The 23,734-nt window shown below is 38.5% G+C and overlaps 1 protein-coding gene across 4 annotated transcripts in view; it reads right to left on the bottom strand.

The window, feature by feature from the left end:
• Positions 1-23,734, bottom strand: part of DSE (dermatan sulfate epimerase) — an 85,369-nt gene that overhangs the window by 4,715 nt on the left and 56,920 nt on the right. For all 4 annotated transcript variants that reach the window (XM_086707645.1, XM_086707647.1, XM_086707646.1 and 1 more), the window contains 3 exons: positions 9,006-9,259; positions 4,268-4,507; positions 267-474 (listed from right to left, as the gene is read on the bottom strand). In XM_086707645.1, coding sequence (XP_086563771.1) covers positions 267-474; positions 4,268-4,507; positions 9,006-9,259 — 702 coding nt within the window. The remainder of the gene's footprint in view (positions 1-266; positions 475-4,267; positions 4,508-9,005; positions 9,260-23,734) is intronic.

Genomic DNA, 23,734 nt, shown 5'->3' with positions numbered 1-23,734 from the left:
GTGAGCCTAAGTCATCTCCCAGTATGAGAAAATCAAAAACCGCAAACAGTGATGAGATCTTACATGTAAGGAAATGTTTCTAAATGTTTCTAGCAGTGTCAAAGGCTGTGATATGAATTGAAGCTGCAAGGCGGGAGGGGGCATGGAGAAAGGGCTACAAAGTACTTTAGATAGTTGTTCTTTTTAATTGCAATAAGCTAGCACCCTGTATCCCCAGGGCCCAATTCCCCCCTCCCCGCCCCCCTAGACAGCCCCACGTGTCATACCAGAGAAATTCCGTGTGAAGAGTGCACCAACGCTGGCCTTTGGATGGTGTTCCTGGACCTTCCACCACACGGTTCCTCCTGATTTGGTCAGCCAGCCAGTTACCACTGCCATTACGCATGACAAATTTATCCAGGAACACTAATTGGCTTTCTGGACCATAAAACCAGTTGTAATTGGAGTCTGCAATAGCCACAGTTCTTTGAAACCCTGGGGAAAGAGGTTTGACAGAATTAAGATAAATGTAAAACTGCATATTCCCATGAAGATCTAAACAATGATTTTCAATCCTGGTTGCAAATTAGAATCAATTCTGTATCCTGGATTAAAAAACCAAAAACACAATGTCCAGGCTTTACTCCAGCCGAGTTAATCAGAATCCCTCTGAAGCCCTTCCACAAATCTTGTGTACAAGTTTGTGTCTGTTATGTGGCAGCTTATTATTGGTAACAGAAGTGCCATAGTTCCTAATGCATTTGTATATGGCCCCCTTCCTCATTTTCCAATGTCCATGTTACGTGTAATTATATTTGCGTAGACACACAGGCTATCTATCCTCTGGTGCGTGGTGAGCTGCAGAACCTGGAATGAACATCAGCTCTCCTACCAACTCAACCCACATTCTACGCCAAGATAATGACAGAAGGTGCTTCAATCTTGCATCCAATAAAGTGGAAGTGATAAGGTTTAAGGGAGAAACTCCATTTCTATAGGAAGAAAACAATTCCCATGGAAGAGCCTGCTAATACATACTGCTGGAAGTTAGAAAATGCAAAGATCATACAGGAATAGGTCAGCAAAACAAAAGCAGGTAAGACTGGATATGATCCAGGTGTTCTTGAAGAATGGGAGGCAACTCTGAGCTAGACAGGAATAATTGGTACTAGAACAGACATTGTAGAAGGAACAAAAAGAGAAATGCTGTTGAGAACAGGCTGACTTTTAACACACAATCCCTTCTAAAAAGATGCCATGACTGTATTTACATAATTTACAGCTAGTGTTTTCACTTCTACCAGCTTCGTAGATGCTACTGCAAATAAGTCTTATGATAAAATGTGACTTCTGAATCTTCTATTAATCTGTGAATTCCCTGAAAGCAGATGATATGCTTTATTTCTCTTTGAATCCCCTGCCTTGTACAATGCCTGGCATGTAGATGTTTAATAAAGATTTGCTGGATTAACTGGCACAAATACATGCATCTTTCTTAGAGGTATTTATACTGTCTTCCAGTTTAGGATGCAGTCAGGGACACAGCTCACAGCAGTGATGTGGCTGGCTGTTAGATCTCAGCTCAAATTACAAAGCAGTGAGACCTCTTCAAGATCCCTTGCTTTAGATGGCCTTTGTTTATCAAGATAAACTACAAAACAGACCTCTCCTCTATCTAAGAATATGCAGTGAAACAATAGGGTTCTGAATGTTCAGTCTCAACTAAACTTTAAGAATCTTAGGGTTCTTTTGCTCTGTAATGTTTTCTAGATAACTAATCCAATAATGGGAGTACTATTCAGTTCATGTGTCAACAACCAGAGCAAAAGATTTAAAGACTGGATTATTTACCAGAGGTCTAGAATCACCACCTAAAAATTGCATTTCACTGGGGTAAAAAAAATCCCCATCCTGACGAAAATCTACATCCTAAACTTTTTCAAACATCTTAGTCTTGTTTAGAAATGAGAGTTATAAGGCTGTCCTAGAAATGAATGCGTTCTTGAATCAAATACATCTGTTTTTAGAGCCAGTTCTCTTAGAAGCCTAAGCTACATAGCAACACAGAATTTAGAAGCTTTATAGCAATTCATTTTTTTTTGACTTTTCAAATGTTTATTTATTTTTGAGTCACACACAGAGAGAGAGAGACACAGCATGAGCAGGGGAAGGGCAGAAAGAGAGAGAGCGAGCGAGAGAGAGACAGAATGCAAAGCAGGCTCTAGGCTCTGAGCTGTCAGCACAGAGTCCAACGTGAGGCTCGAACTCACAGACCGAGAGATCGTGACCTGAGCCGAAGTCAGACCTGACTGAGTCACCCGGGTGCTCTTACAGCAATTCATTTTTTTATTTTTTATGTAATTTTTTTCAATAAACTGTTTAAAGAAAACACCAAAGCTCCAGCAAATACATAGGTGTAATCTTTCATTTTGAATATATATAAAGTTCGGAAATAAAAACTAAAAACTAAAAAATGAAAGAGACTCAAGTTATGATCATACGTCAAGGAAAATTACCATGTAATCATAAATGTTTATATTTTGTGAAGGTTCATGAAAAGTAATTTGTATACGTACCCAAGTATACTTGGGTACAAGTATACCCAAAATACAAAAATAAAAGTACTATGGGGGCTATGAATTGCATCTGATCCATTATGCTCCAAGTTTTAGAGTGTGTAAATCACAAATCCTCGCATTAATTCTCCAAATGTTCTGGTGATACATAACTCTTGAATTCTTTATTTTTTTTTTAATTTATATATGAAATTTATTGTCAAATTGGTTTCCATACAACACCCAGTGCTCATCCCAAAAGGTGCCCTCCTCAATACCCATCACCCACCCTCTCCTCCCTCCCACCCCCCATCAACCCTCAGTTTGCTCTCAGTTCTCAACAGTCTCTTATGCTTTGGCTCTCTCCCACTCTAACCTCTTTTTTTTTTTTTTCCTTCCCCTCCCCCATGGGTTCCTGTTAAGTTTCTCAGGATCCACATAAGAGTGAAACCATATGGTATCTGTCTTTCTCTGTATGGCTTATTTCACTTAGCATCACACTCTCCAGTTCCATCCACGTTGCTACAAAAGGCCATATTTCATTTTTTCTCATTGCCACGTAGTATTCCATAGTGTATATAAACCACAATTTCTTTATCCATTCATCAGTTGATGGACATTTAGGCTCTTTCCATAATTTGGCTATTGTTGAGAGTGCTGCTATGAACATTGGGGTACAAGTGCCCCTATGCATCAGTACTCCTGTGTCCCTTGGATAAATTCCTAGCAGTGCTGTTGCTGGGTCATAGGGTAGGTCTATTTTTAATTTTCTGAGGAACCTCCACACTGCTTTCCAGAGCGGCTGCACCAATTTGCATTCCCACCAACAGTGCAAGAGGGTTCCCGTTTCTCCACATCCTCTCCAGCATCTATAGTCTCCTGATTTGTTCATTTTGGCCACTCTGACTGGCGTGAGGTGATACCTGAGTGTGGTTTTGATTTGTATTTCCCTGATAAGGAGCGACGCTGAACATCTTTTCATGTGCCTGTTGGCCATCCGGATGTCTTCTTTAGAGAAGTGTCTATTCATGTTTTCTGCCCATTTCTTCACTGGGTTATTTGCTTTTCGGGTGTGGAGTTTGGTGAGCTCTTTATAGATTTTGGATACTAGCCCTTTGTCCGATATGTCATTTGCAAATATCTTTTCCCATTCCGTTGGTTGCCTTTTAGTTTTGTTGGTTGTTTCCTTTGCTGTGCAGAAGCTTTTTATCTTCATAAGGTCCCAGGAATTCACTTTTGCTTTTAATTCCCTTGCCTTTGGGGATGTGTCGAGGAAGAGATTGCTACGGCTGAGGTCAGAGAGGTCTTTTCCTGCTTTCTCCTCTAAGGTTTTGATGGTTTCCTGTCTCACATTCAGGTCCTTTATCCATTTTGAGTTTATTTTTGTGAATGGTGTGAGAAAGTGGTCTAGTTTCAACCTTCTGCATGTTGCTGTCCAGTTCTCCCAGCACCATTTGTTAAAGAGACTGTCTTTTTTCCATTGGATGTTCTTTCCTGCTTTGTCAAAGATGAGTTGGCCATACGTTTGTGGGTCTAGTTCTGGGGTTTCTATTCTATTCCATTGGTCTATGTGTCTGTTTTTGTGCCAGAATTCTTTATTTTTTTGACAACAAGTCTAACCTCAATATGACTCAAACCTCACATTTCTTCTCCTCATCTAGCCCATTTTCATAATCAGAAACAAACAATAGCTAATGCTTTCCCACTTTCCCACTTCTGATTCCTCACTGTACCTGGTAGGATGGTTCTATACATAAACGCAAAGTGTTGTTTCAGCCATGGGTGGCCAAAGTGGTTGATATCAAAGTGCCTCTGAACGAGAAACATATACTGGAAGAGGGATCGAGTGGTGTAGCTGCCATAGGCAACTCCTTCATAGAGGGAGCCATCTGTCACCTCTCGGAGCAGGACCAGAGACTTCTCCATGATGGTCAGAACTTGTTTGGTCCATAAGTATGCTTCTTGGAGATACCCTGAAGAATGAAAACACATGGATACAATCACTATGGCTCTAATAAAGCATAAACAAAATTTGGCAAAACGATAGCCGAATAAAACCCTCTGAGTCATCTGGCTAGTTTATATTACAAATGGCATTTTGCAAAACTCATTTGTCAACATTACAAACAGCATTCTGCTAATCTAGGTTTGGGTCGGGTCCATGATGTGGGTTAAAAAGTTCTTGAATGCAAGTCCCTTATTAAATGAAGATAAACCTTGAAATGAGTACCGCTGTTAAATAAACTGAAACCTCATCACATCTAAGATAACTTTATGTCTATGTGTAAAGATCTTGTATATTGAGATTTAATTCAATTTTTCTAAATTAAAAAAAAAAATTTTATTTGTTTTTGAGAGAGACAGAGCGTGAGTGGGGGAGGGGCAGAGAGAGAGGGAGACACAGAGTCCGAAGCAGGCTCCAGGCCCTGAGCTGTCAGCACAGAGCCTGACGTGGGGCTCGAACTCACTAAGTGAGAGATCATGACCTGAGTCGAAGTCGGACATTCAATGGACTGAGCCCCTCGGGCACTCCTTCAAGTTTTTTAAAAACTACTACTTGAAAATATTTTTGAAGCTTAATACTTCATATAACTTGCACCATTATTTTATAGGATTTTTAATAAGCTGCAAATATGATAAAGCCTAAGCAGATAGTCTTCAGTTTGTCCTGTCATTAAAGACAGTTTCTCATTCTTCCTGTGCTTTTAGATTCCAGAGGATCTCAAAAGGCAGCACAGTGGGGTAGAGAGACCATTGGAGTGACAATCTCATGGTAAAAATAATCAACTTGGAGTCCTGAACCTACCTAAAATGAGGTCCAAAATTTGGTTCAAGCGCTCAAGCTGTCACATTTTTCAATTTCTGCAACTGAAAATTAAAGGCCTACAAACTTTATAAAATTCTTTTGACTCAAAAATGCTAGTTTTCTATAATTCTTGCAAGGCTAGTATTTTGGTAACAGTAACAACTCACATTTCTAAAACATTTATAATCTCCACAGCACTGAACACAATCTTACTTAATCCTTTTAACAATTCAATTAGGCACTGTTACTCCAAAATTGCAGAAAGCTTGCCTTGTTCAAGACCTCTGACACATGACTAAAAGTGAACAGGACTTTGATCTGAACCTAGGTCTTTAGATTTCAGGTTTGTTTTGTTTGCTTATATTTAAAACATAGAACCAGTGAGGATAAAATTAAGCTCATTGCCTCCTGATGTGGATGGAGTTTTGTGGCTTCACCCCCACAGACATGTGTGTGATCACCAGTGCCAAACACTGCCACAGCTTACTGCATGTGCTGGGAGTGAGGGCTTCCAGGGGCCCAGGGACCACAGACCCCAGCCTAAATCCAAGGTCCCAGGCTATGCAGGACCGGGCTCCCATCTCATGAGGGCAGCACTGTTCTCAGGCTCAGCTTTTGCAGAGGTGACTGTTAATTGCACATTGACTCCTCCTATCCAGCTCTACACCTGACATGCCAGTCTTCTGGAGAGTTTTCAGTTTCCATTCTCTAATCATTAGGGTTTAAAATTCCAGGGGTGTCCGGGTGGCTCAGTCAGCTGAGCATCCAACTTCGGCTCAGGTCATGATCTCACAGTTCGAGGACTGCTGCAGCCCCACGTCAGGGGCAAAATACGCCAGCACGGAGCCTGCTTCGGATTCTCTGTCTCCCTCTCTCTCTGCCCCTCCCCTGCTTGCGTGCCCTCTCTCAAAAATAAATAAACATTAAAAAAATAAAAATTCCAGTCATCATCTTTTTCTTCTCCATATCTACCATCTCCAACCAGACACTAATGTGATGATTAAAATCAGGCCTGCTAACTTACTGCTCCCTGATATAGCATTACCTAGCTTTTCCTTATTTTTTCCTTACAACAACCTTGTTCAGGAGATATGAGGCAGTGTCCACCTTTGTGAACTTCAAATCTGTCAATATGAGGCGCTGGGATTGTTATTGATGCTATGCTCTGTGTTTATCTACCATCCATATAGACCTTGCCTGGAATGTGCTTCATTATTTTCATTATCCATACCCTGTCAATCTTTCAAAGTTCTATGAACCTTCTCTAACCCACCTAAAGAAGACTGTTTTCCTGAATTCAAACTTAATACACTCAATTGATATTTAACCATAGCTTCATAGTACCTCTTACTTTATTCTCTGTTGCTATTATAACTATTGCATAATCACTTAAACATTTCACATCTATCTTCTTTGCAACTGATGTGTAAACTGCTTATGTGTGATCTTGCGGTCCCTGTGCACCGAGTTCTAATTCTCCCACTTTTGAGATTTTATGTGAGTCTGCTGAGAACTACCGATACACTAAGCTACCTAGTCAGTATCTACGAGGCTGGTCTGGAGGACGCGGGATTGTTGAAACAGCCTGTGAGGTAGCCCCTAAAGGTAGTGGGTATGCCAACAAAGCCAGGACTGTAAGCCTGATTATTAACTGAGATGTGCAGGGCCAGAGATTTCACCTCTTCGTCTGTCCAATCGTCTCATAAATGTGTACACTGCTGGGGCACCTGAAAGGCTCAGTCGGTTAAGCCTCTGACTTCGGCTCAAGTCACGATCTCACAGTTTGTGAGTTCAAGCCCCGCATCAGGCTCTCTACTATCAGCACAGAGCCCACTTCAGATCCTCTGTCCCCTTCTCCTCTGCCCCTCCCCAGCTGTCTCTCTCTCAAAAATAAATAAACTTAAAAAAAAAAAGGCGTACACTGCCTATGTGGGGGTTCTGTAAGACTGTATCCCATAGTTCTGAGCAACCAGAACCGTAATCACAAAATAAATGCACAATGAAAACTCCTGCCAGGGGAGAACTACACATTTTGATCCAATCTGAACCAGTATTTTCGATGCCTGCATACTTTCTGGAACAATTTTATCTACCACAAAGAATGAAGAAGTAAGCTCTCTTCCTGCTACTAAAGAACTAAACATTTATATAAAGAAATAACACTATATTGGGCTAAAACCAAGGACCCGGGCTGAGACCTAGCTCATCTTGGGTTCCTTCCACCATTTCATGATGATGTCATTCCACAGGCATTGGGATTTATAAATACTTTGAAGGTTTGCATTTTAATCTTTCATTTTTTTAATTAATTAATTAATTTTCATTTTCATCTTTTAAATCTTGTTTGTTTTTGTAAGAGTAGGGGACAAAGGGAGCTAGGATGAAACTCTACCCTCTTAAAGCTTTCCTTAAATTACTATAAATTGAATCTCTATTCCAAGAGAGGCAACAAAATGTAATGGAAAGAGAGTGAACTTTGACTTTGGCCAGAACTAGGTCCAAATCCCAGCTACCTTATATGGCTAGTGCGATAATAAAACAGGGACAAGGATTAGCACGTGTCATATGCTTAGGTAATGTTAGTTTCTTTTCCTCTAAGACTAATTAAAAGTGATGGCTGGTTGGTAAGACAAGGGAGAAAGCTAGACTTGAGGAAATCTGATGTTGGATAATCTACAAAATGCATACTAAATCTCATGGGGAAGTAGTCAAGAGTTCTGTTAGATTTGCCTATTCCAAGTATATATTTAGTATCCTAATAATTCGCTGTGATCTTAGGGCTGCTTTTCTTAAATACAGTCTTATTTAATCATTTGTAGACTTTCACAGGTGTTGTAATTAAGTCAGAATTATAGAAGCAGAGCAAATGTAATATCAGCAATTACATAATACATTAATGCAAAGTAGCTATGTGATCCACAAAAGTCACTTCCAAATTTGAGCTAAATGATCTAGATTGGTTGTTTCAAGTCTTTAGAGAAAAAAAATAGTGTTGTAATGATAGACATCTATTTGCAAAGAACAGTCATTTCAAATAATAAACCACCCACTTAGGTTTTAAAAAGATGAACATATGGGAAGGGAGAAAAAAAGGGAGAGAGAGAAGGAAATCACAAGAGACTCTTAAAGACAGGGAACAAACTGAGGGTTGAAGGAGAGACGTACGTGGGAGACGGGTAAGATGGGTGACGGGTATTATGGAAGACAGCACTGGGTATTATGTTTAAGTGCTGAATCACTAGGTTCTACTCCTGAAACCAATATTATACTGCATGTTAACTAACTACAATTTAAATACAAATTTGAATGAATGAATGAATGAATGAATAAAACTAAAAACTCCATTTATCCAGGATGGCTGTCTTCACTGTCAAAATTCTCTGGGAAAATGAATTTTCACCACTGACAGTGTGCTGTAAGGATATGGCTTGGCACAATCAGAAGCCTTACTTAAATAACCTGCAGGCTAATATAACTAGCAGAAATGAGGAAAGAGATGTGTCTCAATTCTCTAAGGGATATCCTAGGTATTACTTCATCTCATGAACTTAGTTGGGATCTGACTATGAACATATATACTAAGGCTAGGTACAAAAATGCTCTGCTCTCAAGGCAACTGTGACTGATATTGGCTTGGGCATCCCCTCAATTGTGTCCACACGCACCTTGATTCATCAGAACTAGGCTTCCCGTGAGCAAGGCCATGCAGTTGGTGGGTTGGTGATTGTGGAGGTACTGAAATCCCCATCCTCTTCGGTATGAAGTTTCATACATATATCCCGAGACATTGGCAATCACTTCAAGAAACTTCTCCTGCTGTGTCTTACTCAAGTAGTTGTACAAGAAGTCATAGGCAGTGGCAAAACCAACCAGGGAGTGAGCAAGCGGGACTTCATCCCAAGGAGCGTCTTTCACCAGCCTGCAGAGGAAAAGCAACCACGTGACTGAGTGCAAGGGTCTTATAGCGTTCATCCCACTTTTCGAGTATCTGTTTCTTAGAAGGAAAGGGCACCACTGAAGACACAATCCAAGAGGTTTAGTGCCTCACAATTAGCTTCCTTCCACAGTAGACACAAGCATAAGGCTCATCTCATGGGAAAATTACAGAACAAATGATTTTTTTTTCTCTCAGATTTCTGGCAACAACAAGATGTTGAGAATTTTTACTTTTGACTTTTTTACTTTCGACGAGAGGTAGAAGGATATGGTCAAAGAGATCTAAAGCATATAACATGTAGTGGCAGGGCAAAATTCTCAGGAGTACCCATTTCACCAATACTCACCCTCCCCTTTTTACCTGTGTAAGAGGTTCTCAGTTTTATTCTTAGGGCTTCCTTGCCAAACCAGTGGAACATGTACATCCCATCTCATTTCCCATAGGCAGGTCAAGGTGAAGGTATCACAGCCTATGAAATCTAGTTAAAGTGAGTGAAATGAACTGATTCTAACTCAGATTTCTACATCTTGTTCTTTCTCTTAAGATGAACTGCACTGCCTTTAGGTCCTTTGAGTAATAACTTCCAGAGAAATGTAAAAGCTGACCTGTGAAATATGAAACCGTCACTTTCTAGGAAGCCAACTTTCTGCTTAACTTGCTACATTATTCTGCAAGTGTTTTAATACTGTGTGGCCCGCATTACAGAGGAAGCTTTTTAAAAGGGATCTTTCACAATCACAATTCTACGGAACTATCCAGAAAGCCCAAACCATCTCAAGATGTATGTGACTAATCTCTAGGAGAAGGACACAAGTGAAGGAAGTGCTGTACGGTTGGGAGGTTGAAGAAAATTCTCAATTGGGGATTAAATGAAAGCTTAATATTTCTATGCCAGGAACCTCCTGACCTCTTGGCAATCTGGTGAAGCCTCAGCCTCTTTCTCAACGCTCTAAAATTCATAAGATAGAATACGTAAGGATATAAGGAAAACTATTACTTTGACATCTAACTATTAATACAGAGTTCTTAAAAATTGTGATCTCTATGCTTCTTTATTACGGCACTAAAAACCAAGATTTAACAGTAGAGATAGGAACTACCATAATTTATAAGTCGTGATGAGCATAAGCAAGAGTGTCTACAATACTTATAATGGGACACGAAAATATCTCTCTGCAACAAAATTACAAGTTCTCCCAATATTACTATAGCTATGTACATCATTTGGAAGAAATGCTAAATTGCAGTTAGAGTCCATGAAAACTAAGATGCAGTATTTCTCCCATGCAAACCCCAGAGATCCCAGGACAAGGATACTTAAAAATGTTCTGAAGGGGCGCCTGGGTGGCGCAGTCGGTTAAGCGTCCGACTTCAGCCAGGTCACGATCTCGCGGTCCGTGAGTTCGAGCCCCGCGTCGGGCTCTGGGCTGATGGCTCAGAACCTGGAGCCTGTTTCCGATTCTGTGTCTCCCTCTCTCTCTCTGCCCCTCCCCCGTTCATGCTCTGTCTCTCTCTGTCCCAAAAATAAATAAACGTTGAAAAAAAAATTAAAAAAAAAAATGTTCTGAAAGGGGCACCTGAGCAGCTCCGTCAGCTGAGCGGCCAACTCTTGATTTTGGCTCAGGTCATGATCCCAAGATGATGGGTTGAAGCCCCACATCAGGCTCTGGGCTGACCATGGAGGCTGCTTAAGATTCTCTCTCTCTTCACACACACACAAATGTCCTGAGAGACCACTTCCTCTAGACTATAGCCTTCTTTTAGGAGTTTATATGAAAGACATGATCTTATGCTGGAGAGGATGTGGAGAAACGGGAACCCTCTTGCACTATTGGTGAGAATGCAAACTGGTGCAGCCACTCTGGAAAACAGTGTGGAGGTTCCTCAGAAAATTAAAAATATACCTACCCTATGACCCAGCAATAGCACTGCTAGGAATTTACACAAGGGATACAGGAGTACTGATGCATAGGGGCACTTGTACCTCAATGTTTATAGCAGCACTCTCAACAATAGCCAAATTGTGGAAAGAGCCTAAATGTCCATCAACTGATGAATGGATAAAGAAATTGTGGTTTATATACACAATGGAGTACTTACAGGGCAATGAGAAAGAACGAAATAGGGCCCTTTGTAGCAACGTGGATGGAACTGGAGAGTGTGATGCTAAGTGAAATAAGCCATACAGAGAAAGACAGATACCATATGGTTTCACTCTTATGTGGATCCTGAGAAACTTAACAGGAACCCATGGGGGAGGGGAAGGAAAAAAAAAAAAAGAGGCTAGAGTGGGAGAGAGCCAAAGCATAAGAGACTGTTAAAAACTGAGAACAAACTGAGGGTTGATGGGGGGTGGGAGGGAGGGGAGGGTGGGTGATGGGTATTGAGGAGGGCACCTTTTTGGATGAGCACTGGGTGTTGTATGGAAACCAATTTGACAATAAATTTCATATATTGAAAAAAAAAAAAAAGACATGATCTTAATGTTGCCTTCTATGGTCACCCTGCAGAATTCCAACTAACAGTATCTCATTTCCCTTTGTCACTTTTTTTGTCCTCTTAGCATTTGTGTATGTATACATGTATGTATGTGTGATTGCATATGTATATGTACATGTATATGTATGTGTATATGTATATGTATCCTCTACCAGGTGTTAAGTTCTACAAGTGCAGGGTTTTATTTTTGCCTCTATTGTATTCACTATAGGATCCCTAACCCTACAACAGTGTCTGACACACCGCAGATACTCAGTAAACATTTTGGGAAAAAAAGGAAAAAAGAAGGAACAGGCCTACAAAACCAGGCCACACTGTTAACAGTGTGAAGAGTATGAATGAACCCTCCACTTCCAGGGAAAACAACTTATCCTGCAAGCTCACTGTTAGGGAGTTAGGAACACAGTCTTCACTGACTCCTGGTGGTTGCTAAGCAAGCCAGGCAGAGAGTCCAGGCCATTTGTTTCCCAGCCCCTGTCTCTGCACCATGTCACGATGCATCTATTAACGACAGCATACGTACCTGGCCATGGTAGAGCTGACATCAGTGAACCGCTACCATCACCCCAATCCTGACACATCTGATTGACCAGGGAACTTATTTTCGTAGATCAAAGAACACTTATTATTATAATTCTCATCCTTCAGGAAGTATTATTATGCAATTTATGAAATTAGGCAAACTATGAAATCCCCAAGATGCCCCCATATACTTGCTTATTCCAGGCAGTTCCCAACTCAACAAAATGCTAGTATACTGACTTTGAAAAAAAGCTGATACCATCCGGCTCATCACTGTATCATTATGAAATCTGACCTGTAAGAGTTATATTTCTAAAAGGTTATCTAAATACTTTACCAATACAATTTGACTCAGCCACAGATTCAAAGTGCAATGATGGGAGAGAGCATATTTTACTATCATGGAAACCAAAGGAAATTTGCTTCTAGCACATGGATAGCCGCAAAGTAACTATCTGATTCAATGTGACTCTCACTACTGGTCAGCAAATCTACTGGAAAAGTTGGTTAAGTGGTGAATCATTAAAAAAAAAGATACAGGTATTAATTTATGCATTTTACTTCAGCTTAACATATCCGTATGTACATACATTCATTAATCTTTTGAAGGTGAGATAAAAGCCTTTTTTAAAAAAAAATGTGAGGGGTGCCTGGGTGGCTCAGTCGGTTGGGCAACCGACTTCGGCTCAGGTCATGATCTCACAGTCTGTGAGTTCGAGCCCCGCATCGGGCTCTGTGCTGACAGCTCAGAGCCTGGAGCCTGTTTCAGATTCTGTGTCTCCCTCTCTCTCTGACCCTCCCCCGTTCATGCTCTGTCTCTCTATGTCTCAAAAATAAATAAACGTCAAATAAAAAAAAAAATTAAAAAAATAAGTAAATAAATAAAAAATTTAAAAAAATGTGAGTCTAAAGATTGGTTTCATTGTTCTTTCCTGCAAAGAACACACACAACACATCATCACAATTGCAAGCTTTAGTTTCTTTATAATATAGAAATCAAAGATATTTGTGAAGGAATGCAGAATCCTTCCAGATTTGCATGTTTTTCCCTAACCTTTTACAAATCTCATCCACAGTAAATTATATGATAGCAATCTTTTACAGTAAGTCATTCCAAAGCATTTAAGTTAGTTTTAGAAACACTAAGTGTTTTCTTTTTGAACTCCTACTTACTCACATAATATTAAAATTGTGTAACTAAAGTATTGATGGCATTGGCATAAAGTCATTTGAGAATACAACTGGTATTTGCAAAAACACTTCACTCTGCTGGTGGGAACAGAGATGAATGGACATAGCAGAGGACAGCTGACCAACCTTGACATTCAGCATTTTGTGAGAGTTGCTGCCAGATGACACAAGGAATGGAGGCTAATTTCACTGGCGAGTCAGTTAAGAGGGGGGTTAGAAAAATGTTTACTGTAGCCCTCTTTTTATAAACTATACCTTCTTCCCTTACGGGCCATTCTTAAAGTAAGGTCCATGGATCTCCAGGGTCTTAGAGACTCTTTGAGGGAATCCTCAAGTAAAAATTAGTTTCCCGATAATACAAATACGTTATATGCTGACATTTGCACTGATGGTGCCACAGCACTTACAGGTTAAAAACACTGGCACCTTAAGCAAGAGTGCAGAAGAGGGGGGCGCCTGGGTGGCGCAGTCGGTTAAGCGTCCGACTTCAGCCAGGTCACGATCTCGCGGTCCGTGAGTTCGAGCCCCGCGTCAGGCTCTGGGCTGATGGCTCGGAGCCTGGGGCCTGTTTCCGATTCTGTGTCTCCCTCTCTCTCTGCCCCTCCCCCGTTCATGCTCTGTCTCTGTCTGTCCCATAAATAAATAAAAACGTTGAAAAAAAAATTAAAAAAAAAAAAAAGAGTGCAGAAGAGGTACCAAACTCCTCTAGCAATCCTTGCCTGATTCTGCATACTGTCATGAACTCTTAGCTACACACACAGACACACACACAGGCCAGTTTCACTTAAGAATATTCTTGATAAAGGGGGCACCTGGGTGGCTCAGTCAGTTAAGTGTTTGACTTAGGCTCAGGTCACGATCCCACATTTTGCAAGTTTGAGCCCCGCTTTGGGCTCTGTGCTGACAGCTTGGAGCCTGCTTGGGATTCTCTGTCTCCCCTGCTCTCTGCCTCTCCCCTGCTTGTGCTCTCTCTCTCCCTCGAAAATAAACAAACATTAAAAAAAAATTAAAAAAAGAATATCCTTGATAAAGTGTGAAGATTATTAATTTTATCAAATCTCAAATCTTTGAGTATATCTCTTTTCCATATTCTGTGTGATGAAATGAAAACTATGTAAAAAGCACAGTGGACACCAAAGTGCAGTAACTATCACAATGAAAAGAAACTATGCATTAAGAGCTGAAGTAGCTCCTTTTTTTTTTTTTCCATGAAACATCATTTTTATGTGAGAAAATGACAAACTGACAAATTGCAATTATTTAGACTTAGGTATTTAAGTGGAAGTTTTCTTGAAGATGAAGAAGCCTGCCGGCTCAAAGAAAATTGAAAGCCTCTGCTGCCAATGACTAAATTGGAGCTTCCAAGAGAAAATAAGAATTTTAGAAAACGTGTATCTACCATGTACTTAAGAGTTTACCAATACATAAAAGTTTTTCTGATGAGGTCAGTAATAACAAATGTGATTTATTTTTATACTGTATAACTAAATACATCAACACTTGGAAGACTGGAATAACTCAGCAAGCAAACATTCAAAATAAAAAAGGCAAGGTATTTTTTTTTTAATTTTTTTTTTTTCAACGTTTATTTATTTGTGGGACAGAGAGAAACAGAGCATACGGGGAAGGGAAAAAAGGCAAGGTATTATAAAACCATGCACAGATAAAAGATCCCCTGGACGTGCAAAATCTACCAATGGATTAGTCTACTAATTAAAAGATGGGAGTTCATTAACATGGCTTCAGATCCCATACTTTTATGAATCAGAGTCCATTTAAAACCAACTTTTGGGGCTCCTGGGTGGCGCAGTCGGTTAAGCGTCCGACTTCAGCCAGGTCACGATCTCGCGGTCCGTGAGTTCGAGCCCCGCGTCAGGCTCTGGGCTGATGGCTCAGAGCCTGGAGCCTGTTTCCGATTCTGTGTCTCCCTCTCTCTCTGCCCCTCCCCCGTTCATGCTCTGTCTCTCTCTGTCCCAAAAATAAATAAACGTTGAAAAAAAAAAATTTTTTTTTAAATAAAAAAAAAACAACTTTTATGCAACTCCTACTTGTCAAGTTCTAGTATAGAATCAAAGAATATCCATAATTTTCTGAAAAGATTCTTAAAAACTCTGTCCTTTTCAAGCACATATTGATATGAAGCGGTTGTGTTTTCTTCATATATAGAAACCAAAACACCACACTGCGACAGACTGAATACAGTAGACATGCAAAATCTGCAAGAATGAGCAACCAAGATCTCTTTTGTGCTAAATGCTTTGTTTTAAAAAAGTATAGTTATTTCTTCCTAAAATTATGTTAATGTTAATACAAAATGGACCTCTCACCCTAAAAGGAAAAAAAATGAACCTTTAAAATGAACGCATACATATTTTCAATATCTTTCAGCTTTAATTTTTAATATAGTAAAATATCAATAGGTATAGTCGTCACAAAGCTCTTTGATGTTTTCATTAATTTTTAAGAGTGTAAAAGAGTCCTGACTCTAAAAAGTTTTTAAAAAGCTGCCTAGACCACTTTCAGAGATAAGTTTAAGTGAATTTATGTGAAACAGAAGGATATGAACACAAAAATGAACTATTAATGGCCTAGGTTGGGGGTATGGTGTTGGTGAGGAGAGGAATAGAGGTTATCAAGATGTGCTGCTTCCATGAATCAAGATGGCTACAAAAGGAAGAAAAGTGGCATAAAAATCTTTCCAAAATGCAATAGCTTCATTGATCCAAATTTTTATAATAGTTTTATATGAACAGACTGCCTCCATTATCATAAACGCCTTTTGAACCATCTATTATGTACAGAGTACAGTGGGCATTCTAAGAAGTCATACTTAAAATTGGACAGTTTACTTGATAAAACGAGTAAAAAGAAGCTTAATAATAATATTGGCATCTATTTTTATTTCTATAGATTTATGATCAAATGACTGTATTTAAATTTTTTTCTTATAGCTCTAATAGATACATAGTCTTTCAAAATAACCATGTGTGAAAAGATTAACATTTAGTATTACAGGGTTCACAGAATACTCTATTTTTATGTTATTTCATTTACACAAATACTGTTAAGGTAAATGCTTGGAATAACAGAAGTTTGGTGTTTAAAATCTAAGAGGGGTCAAAAAGTCACTGATATTTATTTAAATGAATCAGTAGTATAGAAAAAATAAATACTAGAAACAATGGGACAACTCGTAACTCCCTTTACAATGTTATCATGGTTATTAGTCCTGTTTTCTAGCACATTTTACAGCCTAACAATTTTATGTCATACTTTTCCATATGTAAGTATATCTTGAAGGTCATGATTTGATCCATGGTATAGGCAAATTCATACATTTTTATAAGCATGTTGAAATGAAGCTCTACTGCTTGTTTAGCTTTTACAAAAAGCAGAACTCAAAAACAATCCTTTTTCTCATTTTGAGGTAACATTTAGTTTTATTAACCTATAAAATATTTAGTAAATTCATACAGAAGATTCATGTTAAAAAATCTGGCTTAGGGGCTTTCGGGTGGCTCAGTCGGTTAAGCATCCAACTTCGGCTCAGGTCACGATCTCACAGTTCACGAGTTTGAGCCCTCTGTCAGGCTCTGTGCTGACCCCTCAGAGCCTGGAGCCTGCTTTAGATTCTTTGCCCCTCCCCCGCTCCTGCTCTGTCTGTCTCTCTCTCTCTCTCAAAAATAAACACTAAAAAAATTTTCTTTTTATGTTAACAAAATCTGGTTTTAGACACTTGATATTTATAGCAATGTAAATTTAAGAAAAATGAAAGAAGCTTTAAAATAATTAGGAATTTAAATGTAGAACATAGCAATGAACACTTCAGAAATTATTCCCAAGGGTAAACTTTACAGGCTGGAGCAGTACCAACTTCACTCTTACCAGCTTCACGGCTGTTGTGTCTACTGTATATTAGCCACACCTCTGCCTACTGTGTGCCCTGGGTCACACCACCCAAATATGCCAAAATAAGGTCAATTCTACCTTAAGATGTAAATTAGTCTATTCACTCTAAAAGCACCCTGAAGACAGTAATCTGATAGAAAGTCATTCAGTTTTCAATCAATTGCCTTTGTGTGCTTAGAAACAACTTCCAATAAGTTAGGAGAGTCATGTAGTACCACTGTTTTTAAAACATGACTAATGGCAGCTGTGATTCATCTTTTTTCCTTTCGTAAGTTAAACATGAAAACTAACTATGAATGTTAAATGTCAGTAATACATTAAATATTGTAAGTTATTCCTATAAAATTTAGCCAAAGGAAGTGGATTTCTAAGCTGTGTGGCCTTGCCTGTGAAGCACATTGGGGCCTCGACAGTGACTTTCCAAGGAGAGCAGAATAAACCTGGAATTTAGAGAGACTTGATGTGGGGGCCTCTGAGTGGGTGGCCAGGTATCCAAGGGGCATATTCAGCTAAATTCTGGCCTGCCTTGGTGTCCATATTCCAAGTGTTTGATCAGGTGGCTAAGAGTGGCATTTGCATCATCAAGCAAAATTCACTATTTGTAACTGGGAGGAAACAGAGATGTTGTACTTCATATTAAGCACATGGCATGTGCCAAGCCCTTTATGTACTTTATTTCATCTAATCTTCAAAACTCACATTAGGTATTACATGTCCATTTTATAAGCTGTAAAAGTAGTATTTAGAGACAGGAAAATTACATGCTTAAGATCACACAGTTAAGTTAAATGGTGGAGCCAAGAATGGCATCCAAGATCATCTGAATCTAGAATCATTTTACTTCTTTGTGAGGAAAAGCACAGTGCTTTCAAAGAAAAGTCACCAAGTTTGCAATAAGAACCCGGCCAGAAGAAAGTGCTAGAGTTAACAGACCTACCATGAGCCAGGCAGAAGGGCACTTAGGCTGAAATACATTACAGGGTTCCAAGTCCTGCCATTTTCATGACACCAAGGCAGATACAAGGCAAGAAATGTGGGGGAAGAAGGCAGACATTAGAAGAGATACCATGATTCTGTGTCCATATGGTTGCTCAACACCCACCCACGGAACATGAGATACCAATCATGAAGAATGCCTGAAACAACTCTTTCTCTCTCCACAGACATCCACTGAGCCTGGGGCTCCCAATATTCTACTCCAGGTACAGTTGGTGAAGGGGATAGTGGGCCTGAACTTGCATGCTCAGAACCTTTAGCCCCTTAAGCAGGACAGGGCTACAATAAACAGAAATGGTCAGTGAGCTTCCTTTTTAACATCTACTTTATTCCCTACTTGGTAAAAAGTATTGCTGGAAGGAATATATATATACATTAAGAGATCTTCAGGAAAAATATCTTATCACCCCTAAAAAATAAAAGACATTTTCTCCCACTATCTGTATTTCTATATTCATTAAATTACTAGATTCAGTACAGCAAAACATTACCACTTAATTTCATTTTAAAGATGAGAATTCAGTATCCCAAATTTTAAAATCTAAAATACAAAAATTTAGTTTAGGTTGGCTTCACTCAAGCAGAATACTGAGGAATCACTTATGTGAAAGCAGAAATTAAAGAGAATATTCTTTTTTACTTGAAAAAATATTCTAAATAATGTGTAGAGAAAATTAATTAATTTGAATGTCAAAATATACCAAGCTAAATGAGTAGTGTTGTTAAATGGGAAAAGGCACTGCTATGCCATTATTCCAATGTTTAGTTCACTGACACAAGTCTTAACCAAACATCCAAGTGTGCCATCCAAGCATAATCTATTTAAATAGAATCAAATAGCTTTTATGATTGTAATCCCTTTTAGCTGACCAGTGGGCTAGTGTCCAGCCTGGGCTAGTGTCCAGCCTGAAAAGATAAGGCGGAGAAACATGATAGGCAAGATGATTCGAATTTGATAACAAGACCTCTGTTTCATTGGAATGGCAGAGCTCAAAGGACCCTAGTCCTTACCTATCAAATTCTAATGAAAAACTATCAAAGAACCCATTATAATGGAAAAATTGTGAAACCTACAAAGAATAGGAGAGAATAACACAGACTTGCCTATATTGTTCACAAAGTGTATTCGAATGATTTTTGCACATTTAAAAAAGTATCTTGGTATTTTATAAGTAGAAACACACTTACATGTTACACACATACACATTTATACGTTAACAATGTAAAATATGTTTCAAAGGGTTCAGCAGGACAGCTTATTGCGTCATTGCTTCAGTCGATGACTATGCAAGCATACAATGATCATGTAAGAAACAATGCCTTAAAATCGTCAATTTGATTACAAAAATTAAGCATGCAAGAATAGCCAAGGAGGTCAATTAAAAGAACAATGATGGAGGGTAACTAGCTCGGCAGAGAAGAAAACATGCTCTAAAGCTTCACTAATCAAAACAGAGTGGTACTGACATATGAACAGAAAGACACACAAATGAAGCAAAACAGAAATGTGGAAATTTGGCACAGGACAAAGGTGGCATCAAAAATCAACAGGAAAAAGAAGTATCTTTAAACAAGTTTTCTGGAACAACTGGACAGTCATTGGAAAAAAGATAAAACTGAATCCAAACCTCATGGAATACAACAAAATAAACTCTAAATAAATTAGGCCTCTAAATGTAAAACATGAAATCACAGTACTCTTAGAAGAAAAAGTGGATGAATTCTTTTGTGACCTAAGGAAGGAAAACCTTTCCAACCATGACTCAAAAACAGAAAGCACAGAAAAATAAAGTGATCGTTTGGGCCATATAAAACTTTAAAAAGAACTTTTGCATAGGGGAAAAAAATACCACAAGCAAAGTCAAACACAAATAACAAATTGGGAAAAAATACCTGTATCATATACCTTGAATACAACTACACTTACCCAAACATACAAAAAAACTCTTAAAATTTAAAAAAAAAAAAAAATCATAATGTCATTAGAAAAATGAACAGAAGACAAGACAGTTAACAAAAAAGAAAGGTAAATATATCTCCCCTCCCAAATTCTCATCTCATAATAAAAGAAATGTAAATTAAATCAACAATAAGGTAACATCCAGATTAGTAAAATATCAAACTATGACAAACACTCTAGTAAAAGCTGTAGAGAAATGAGGTCACTGTCAAAATGCTGTTAGAGGTGCAAAACAGTACAAATCCTATAGGGTAGAGTTTAGCAATAATTTAACAAAATTATATAAACATTTTATCTTTTGACCTACTTCTATTACTTACAGAAATACAGCTCCACAAAGACAAAAGCACATATGTATAAGGTTGTTTTCTCAAGGATCGTATGTAATAGGATTCTGATATGGCACATTGTGAACTATGTAAATGTTTCAAATATTTCAAATTAAATATATGTCAAATAAATACTAAAGTGAAATGAATGTTTGGGATTTGATTCAAAACGAAATGAACAAACAGGGCAATATGTTCCCCAAAAGAATGAGATAAATCTGTAGGAAGCAAAAATCTGTAGGAAGCAATCTTAATGAAATACAGATGAATGGTTGCCTGATAGAGAGTTTAAAATAATAGTCATAAAGATGTTTACCTAAGTCAGGAGGGCAATGTATGAAATAAGTAAGCATTTCAACAAAAAGAAAATATTAAAAGTACCAAACGGAAATCACAGGGCTGAAAAATATAACAATGAAACCGAAAAATTTGATAGAAGGATTCATCAGCAGACTAGCTCAAGTGGAAAAAAGGAACAGTAAACTTAGAGACAGGGTAGTGGAATTCATCCAGCCAGAGAAGAAAAAAAAGAAAAAAAGGAAAGGTAGCTTAAGGGACTTAAAGGACACTATGAAGAGGACCAATAGAAACATTATAGGGGTATCAGAAAGAAAAAAGGGAGAAAGGGACAGAAGTTTATTCAAAGAAATAATGGCTAAATTGGGGGAGAAATGAACAGACATCCAGATACAGATAGCTCAAAGGGTTAAAAAAAGATGAATCTAAAGAGACCCACAAGATACATTTAAATTGTCAAAAATAAAAGATAAAGAAAGAATCATAAAGTAGCAATAGAAAAGTAAGTCGTTAACATACTTAGGAACCCCCCTAAGACTATGAGCAGATTTATCTGCAGAAACCTTTCAGGTCAGAAGGGAGTGGGATGACATATTCAAAATGTTTTAATAATAATACTAACAACAACAACAACAACAAAGACCCTGCCAATCAAAAAATACTCTACCCAGCAAAGTCGTCCTTCAGAAATGAAGAAGAGATAAAGCTGACCAAAACAAAAGCTGAAGGAGCTCATCACCACTAACCAGCCTTACAGGAAGTATTAAAGGGAATTCTTCAAGTTGAAACGAAAGGATGCTAATTACTAACACGAAGACATAGGAAAGTATAAAACTCACAGGTAAAAATAAATATATACCCAAATTCAGAATACTCTAATGTTGTAATGGTTGTGAGTAAATCACTTAGAACTTTTGTATAAATTTTAAAAGAACATAAAAAATAATTATATAATAATTTTTTAATAGATGCACAATATTTAAAAATGTAAATGGGGGTAAAGAAATGTAAATTTTGACATCAAAAACATAAAATGTGGTGGGGAAGAGTATAAAAATGTAGAGCTTTTGTATGTGTTAAAAGTAAAGTTATCAGGGGTGCCTGGGTGGCTCAGTCAGTTAAGTGTCCTGACTTCAGCTCAGGTCATAATCTCACTGTTTCAAGTTTGAGCCCGTGTCAGGCTCTGTGCTGATGCCTCAAGTGGTAACAAGAGACAAAGAAGGTCGATACATAATGATAAAGGAGTCAATTCACCAAGACGATATAACATTTATAAGTATGCACCTAACGTAGAAACACCTAAATGTATAAAGCAAATATTAACAGATCATTAGCAATACAGTAATCAGCAATGAACAGCAATACAGTAATAGTAGGAAACTTCAATACCCCACTTTCAACAATGAATAGATCATCCAGACAAAAAAAAATCAGGAAGGAAAATTGTACTTAAACTACACATTAGACCAGATGACTCCACATAGGCATCTAGAAAACATTCCATCCAACAGTAACAGAATACACAGTCTTCTCAAGCCCATGTGGAACATTCTCCAGCATAGATCATATGTTAGGTCACAAAACAACTCTTAATAAATTTAAGAAAATTGAAATCATAGTAAGCATCTTTTCTTGTTTTAAATGTTTATTTTTGAAAGAGAGAGAGACAGAGTGTGCATGGGGGAGGGGTGGAGAGAGAGGGAGACACAGAATCCGAAGCGGGCTCCAGGCTCTGAGCTGTCAGCACAGAGCCCGACTCGGGGCTCGAACTCATGGACCACGAGATCATAACCTGAGCCCAAGTCAGATGCTTAAATGACTGAGCCACCCAGGAGCTGGACCAGTAAGGATCTTTTCCAACCACAATGGTATAAAACTGGAAATCAATTATAGATGGAAATTAAACAACATGCTCCTAAGTAACCAGCGAGTTAAAGATGAAAACAAAAGGAAAATAAAAAAACACCTTGAGACAAATGAAAATGGAAACACAACATACCAAAACATATTGGATACAGCAAAAACTGTTCTAAGAGGGAAGTTCACAGAGGTGCCTAGGTGGCTCAGTTGGTTAAGTGGCCAACTCTTTATTTTGGCTCAGGTCATGATCTCATGGTTCATGAGTTTGAGCCCCACATCAGGCTCTACGCTGACAGTTGTGGGCCTGTTTGGGATTCCCTCTCTCCCTCTCTCTCTGTTCCTCCCCCACTTATGCTCTCTCTTAAAATAAACTTAAAACATTTTTTAAATAAAAATATAAGAGGGAAGTTCACAGAGATAAAAGCCTACACTAAGAAAAAAGAAAGCTCCCCAATAAACAAGCTAACTTTACATCTCAAGGAATTAGAAAAAGAACAAATTAAGTCCAAAATTAATGAACGGATGGAAATAATGAAGATGAGGCAGGAATAAATAAAACAGAATAAAAAGACCATAGAAAAGATCAATGAAACTAAGAGCCGTTTTTTTTTTTTGAAAAGATAAACAATATTGTCCAACCTTTAGACTAATAAAAAGCAAGGAAGACTCAAAATCAGAAATGATAGCTGTTACAACTGATGACACAAAAGTACCAAGGCTCATAAGAAATTACTATGAACAGGGTGCCTGGGTGGCTCAGTCAGTTAAACGTCAGACTTTGGCACTGGTCACGATCTCAGGGGTTCATGAGTTTGAGTCCCGCATTGGGCTCTGTGCTATACTGACAACTCTAAGCCTGGAGCCTATTCCAGATTCTGTATGTGTCTCTGTCTC

This window comes from Puma concolor, chromosome B2 (genome assembly GCF_028749965.1).
Source record: "Puma concolor isolate L17-30 chromosome B2, mPumCon1.1.hap2, whole genome shotgun sequence".
Classification (NCBI taxonomy): Eukaryota; Metazoa; Chordata; class Mammalia; order Carnivora; family Felidae; genus Puma; species Puma concolor.
Note: the sequence above shows the minus strand (reverse complement) of the source record. Positions and strands in the feature narration are given on the sequence as shown.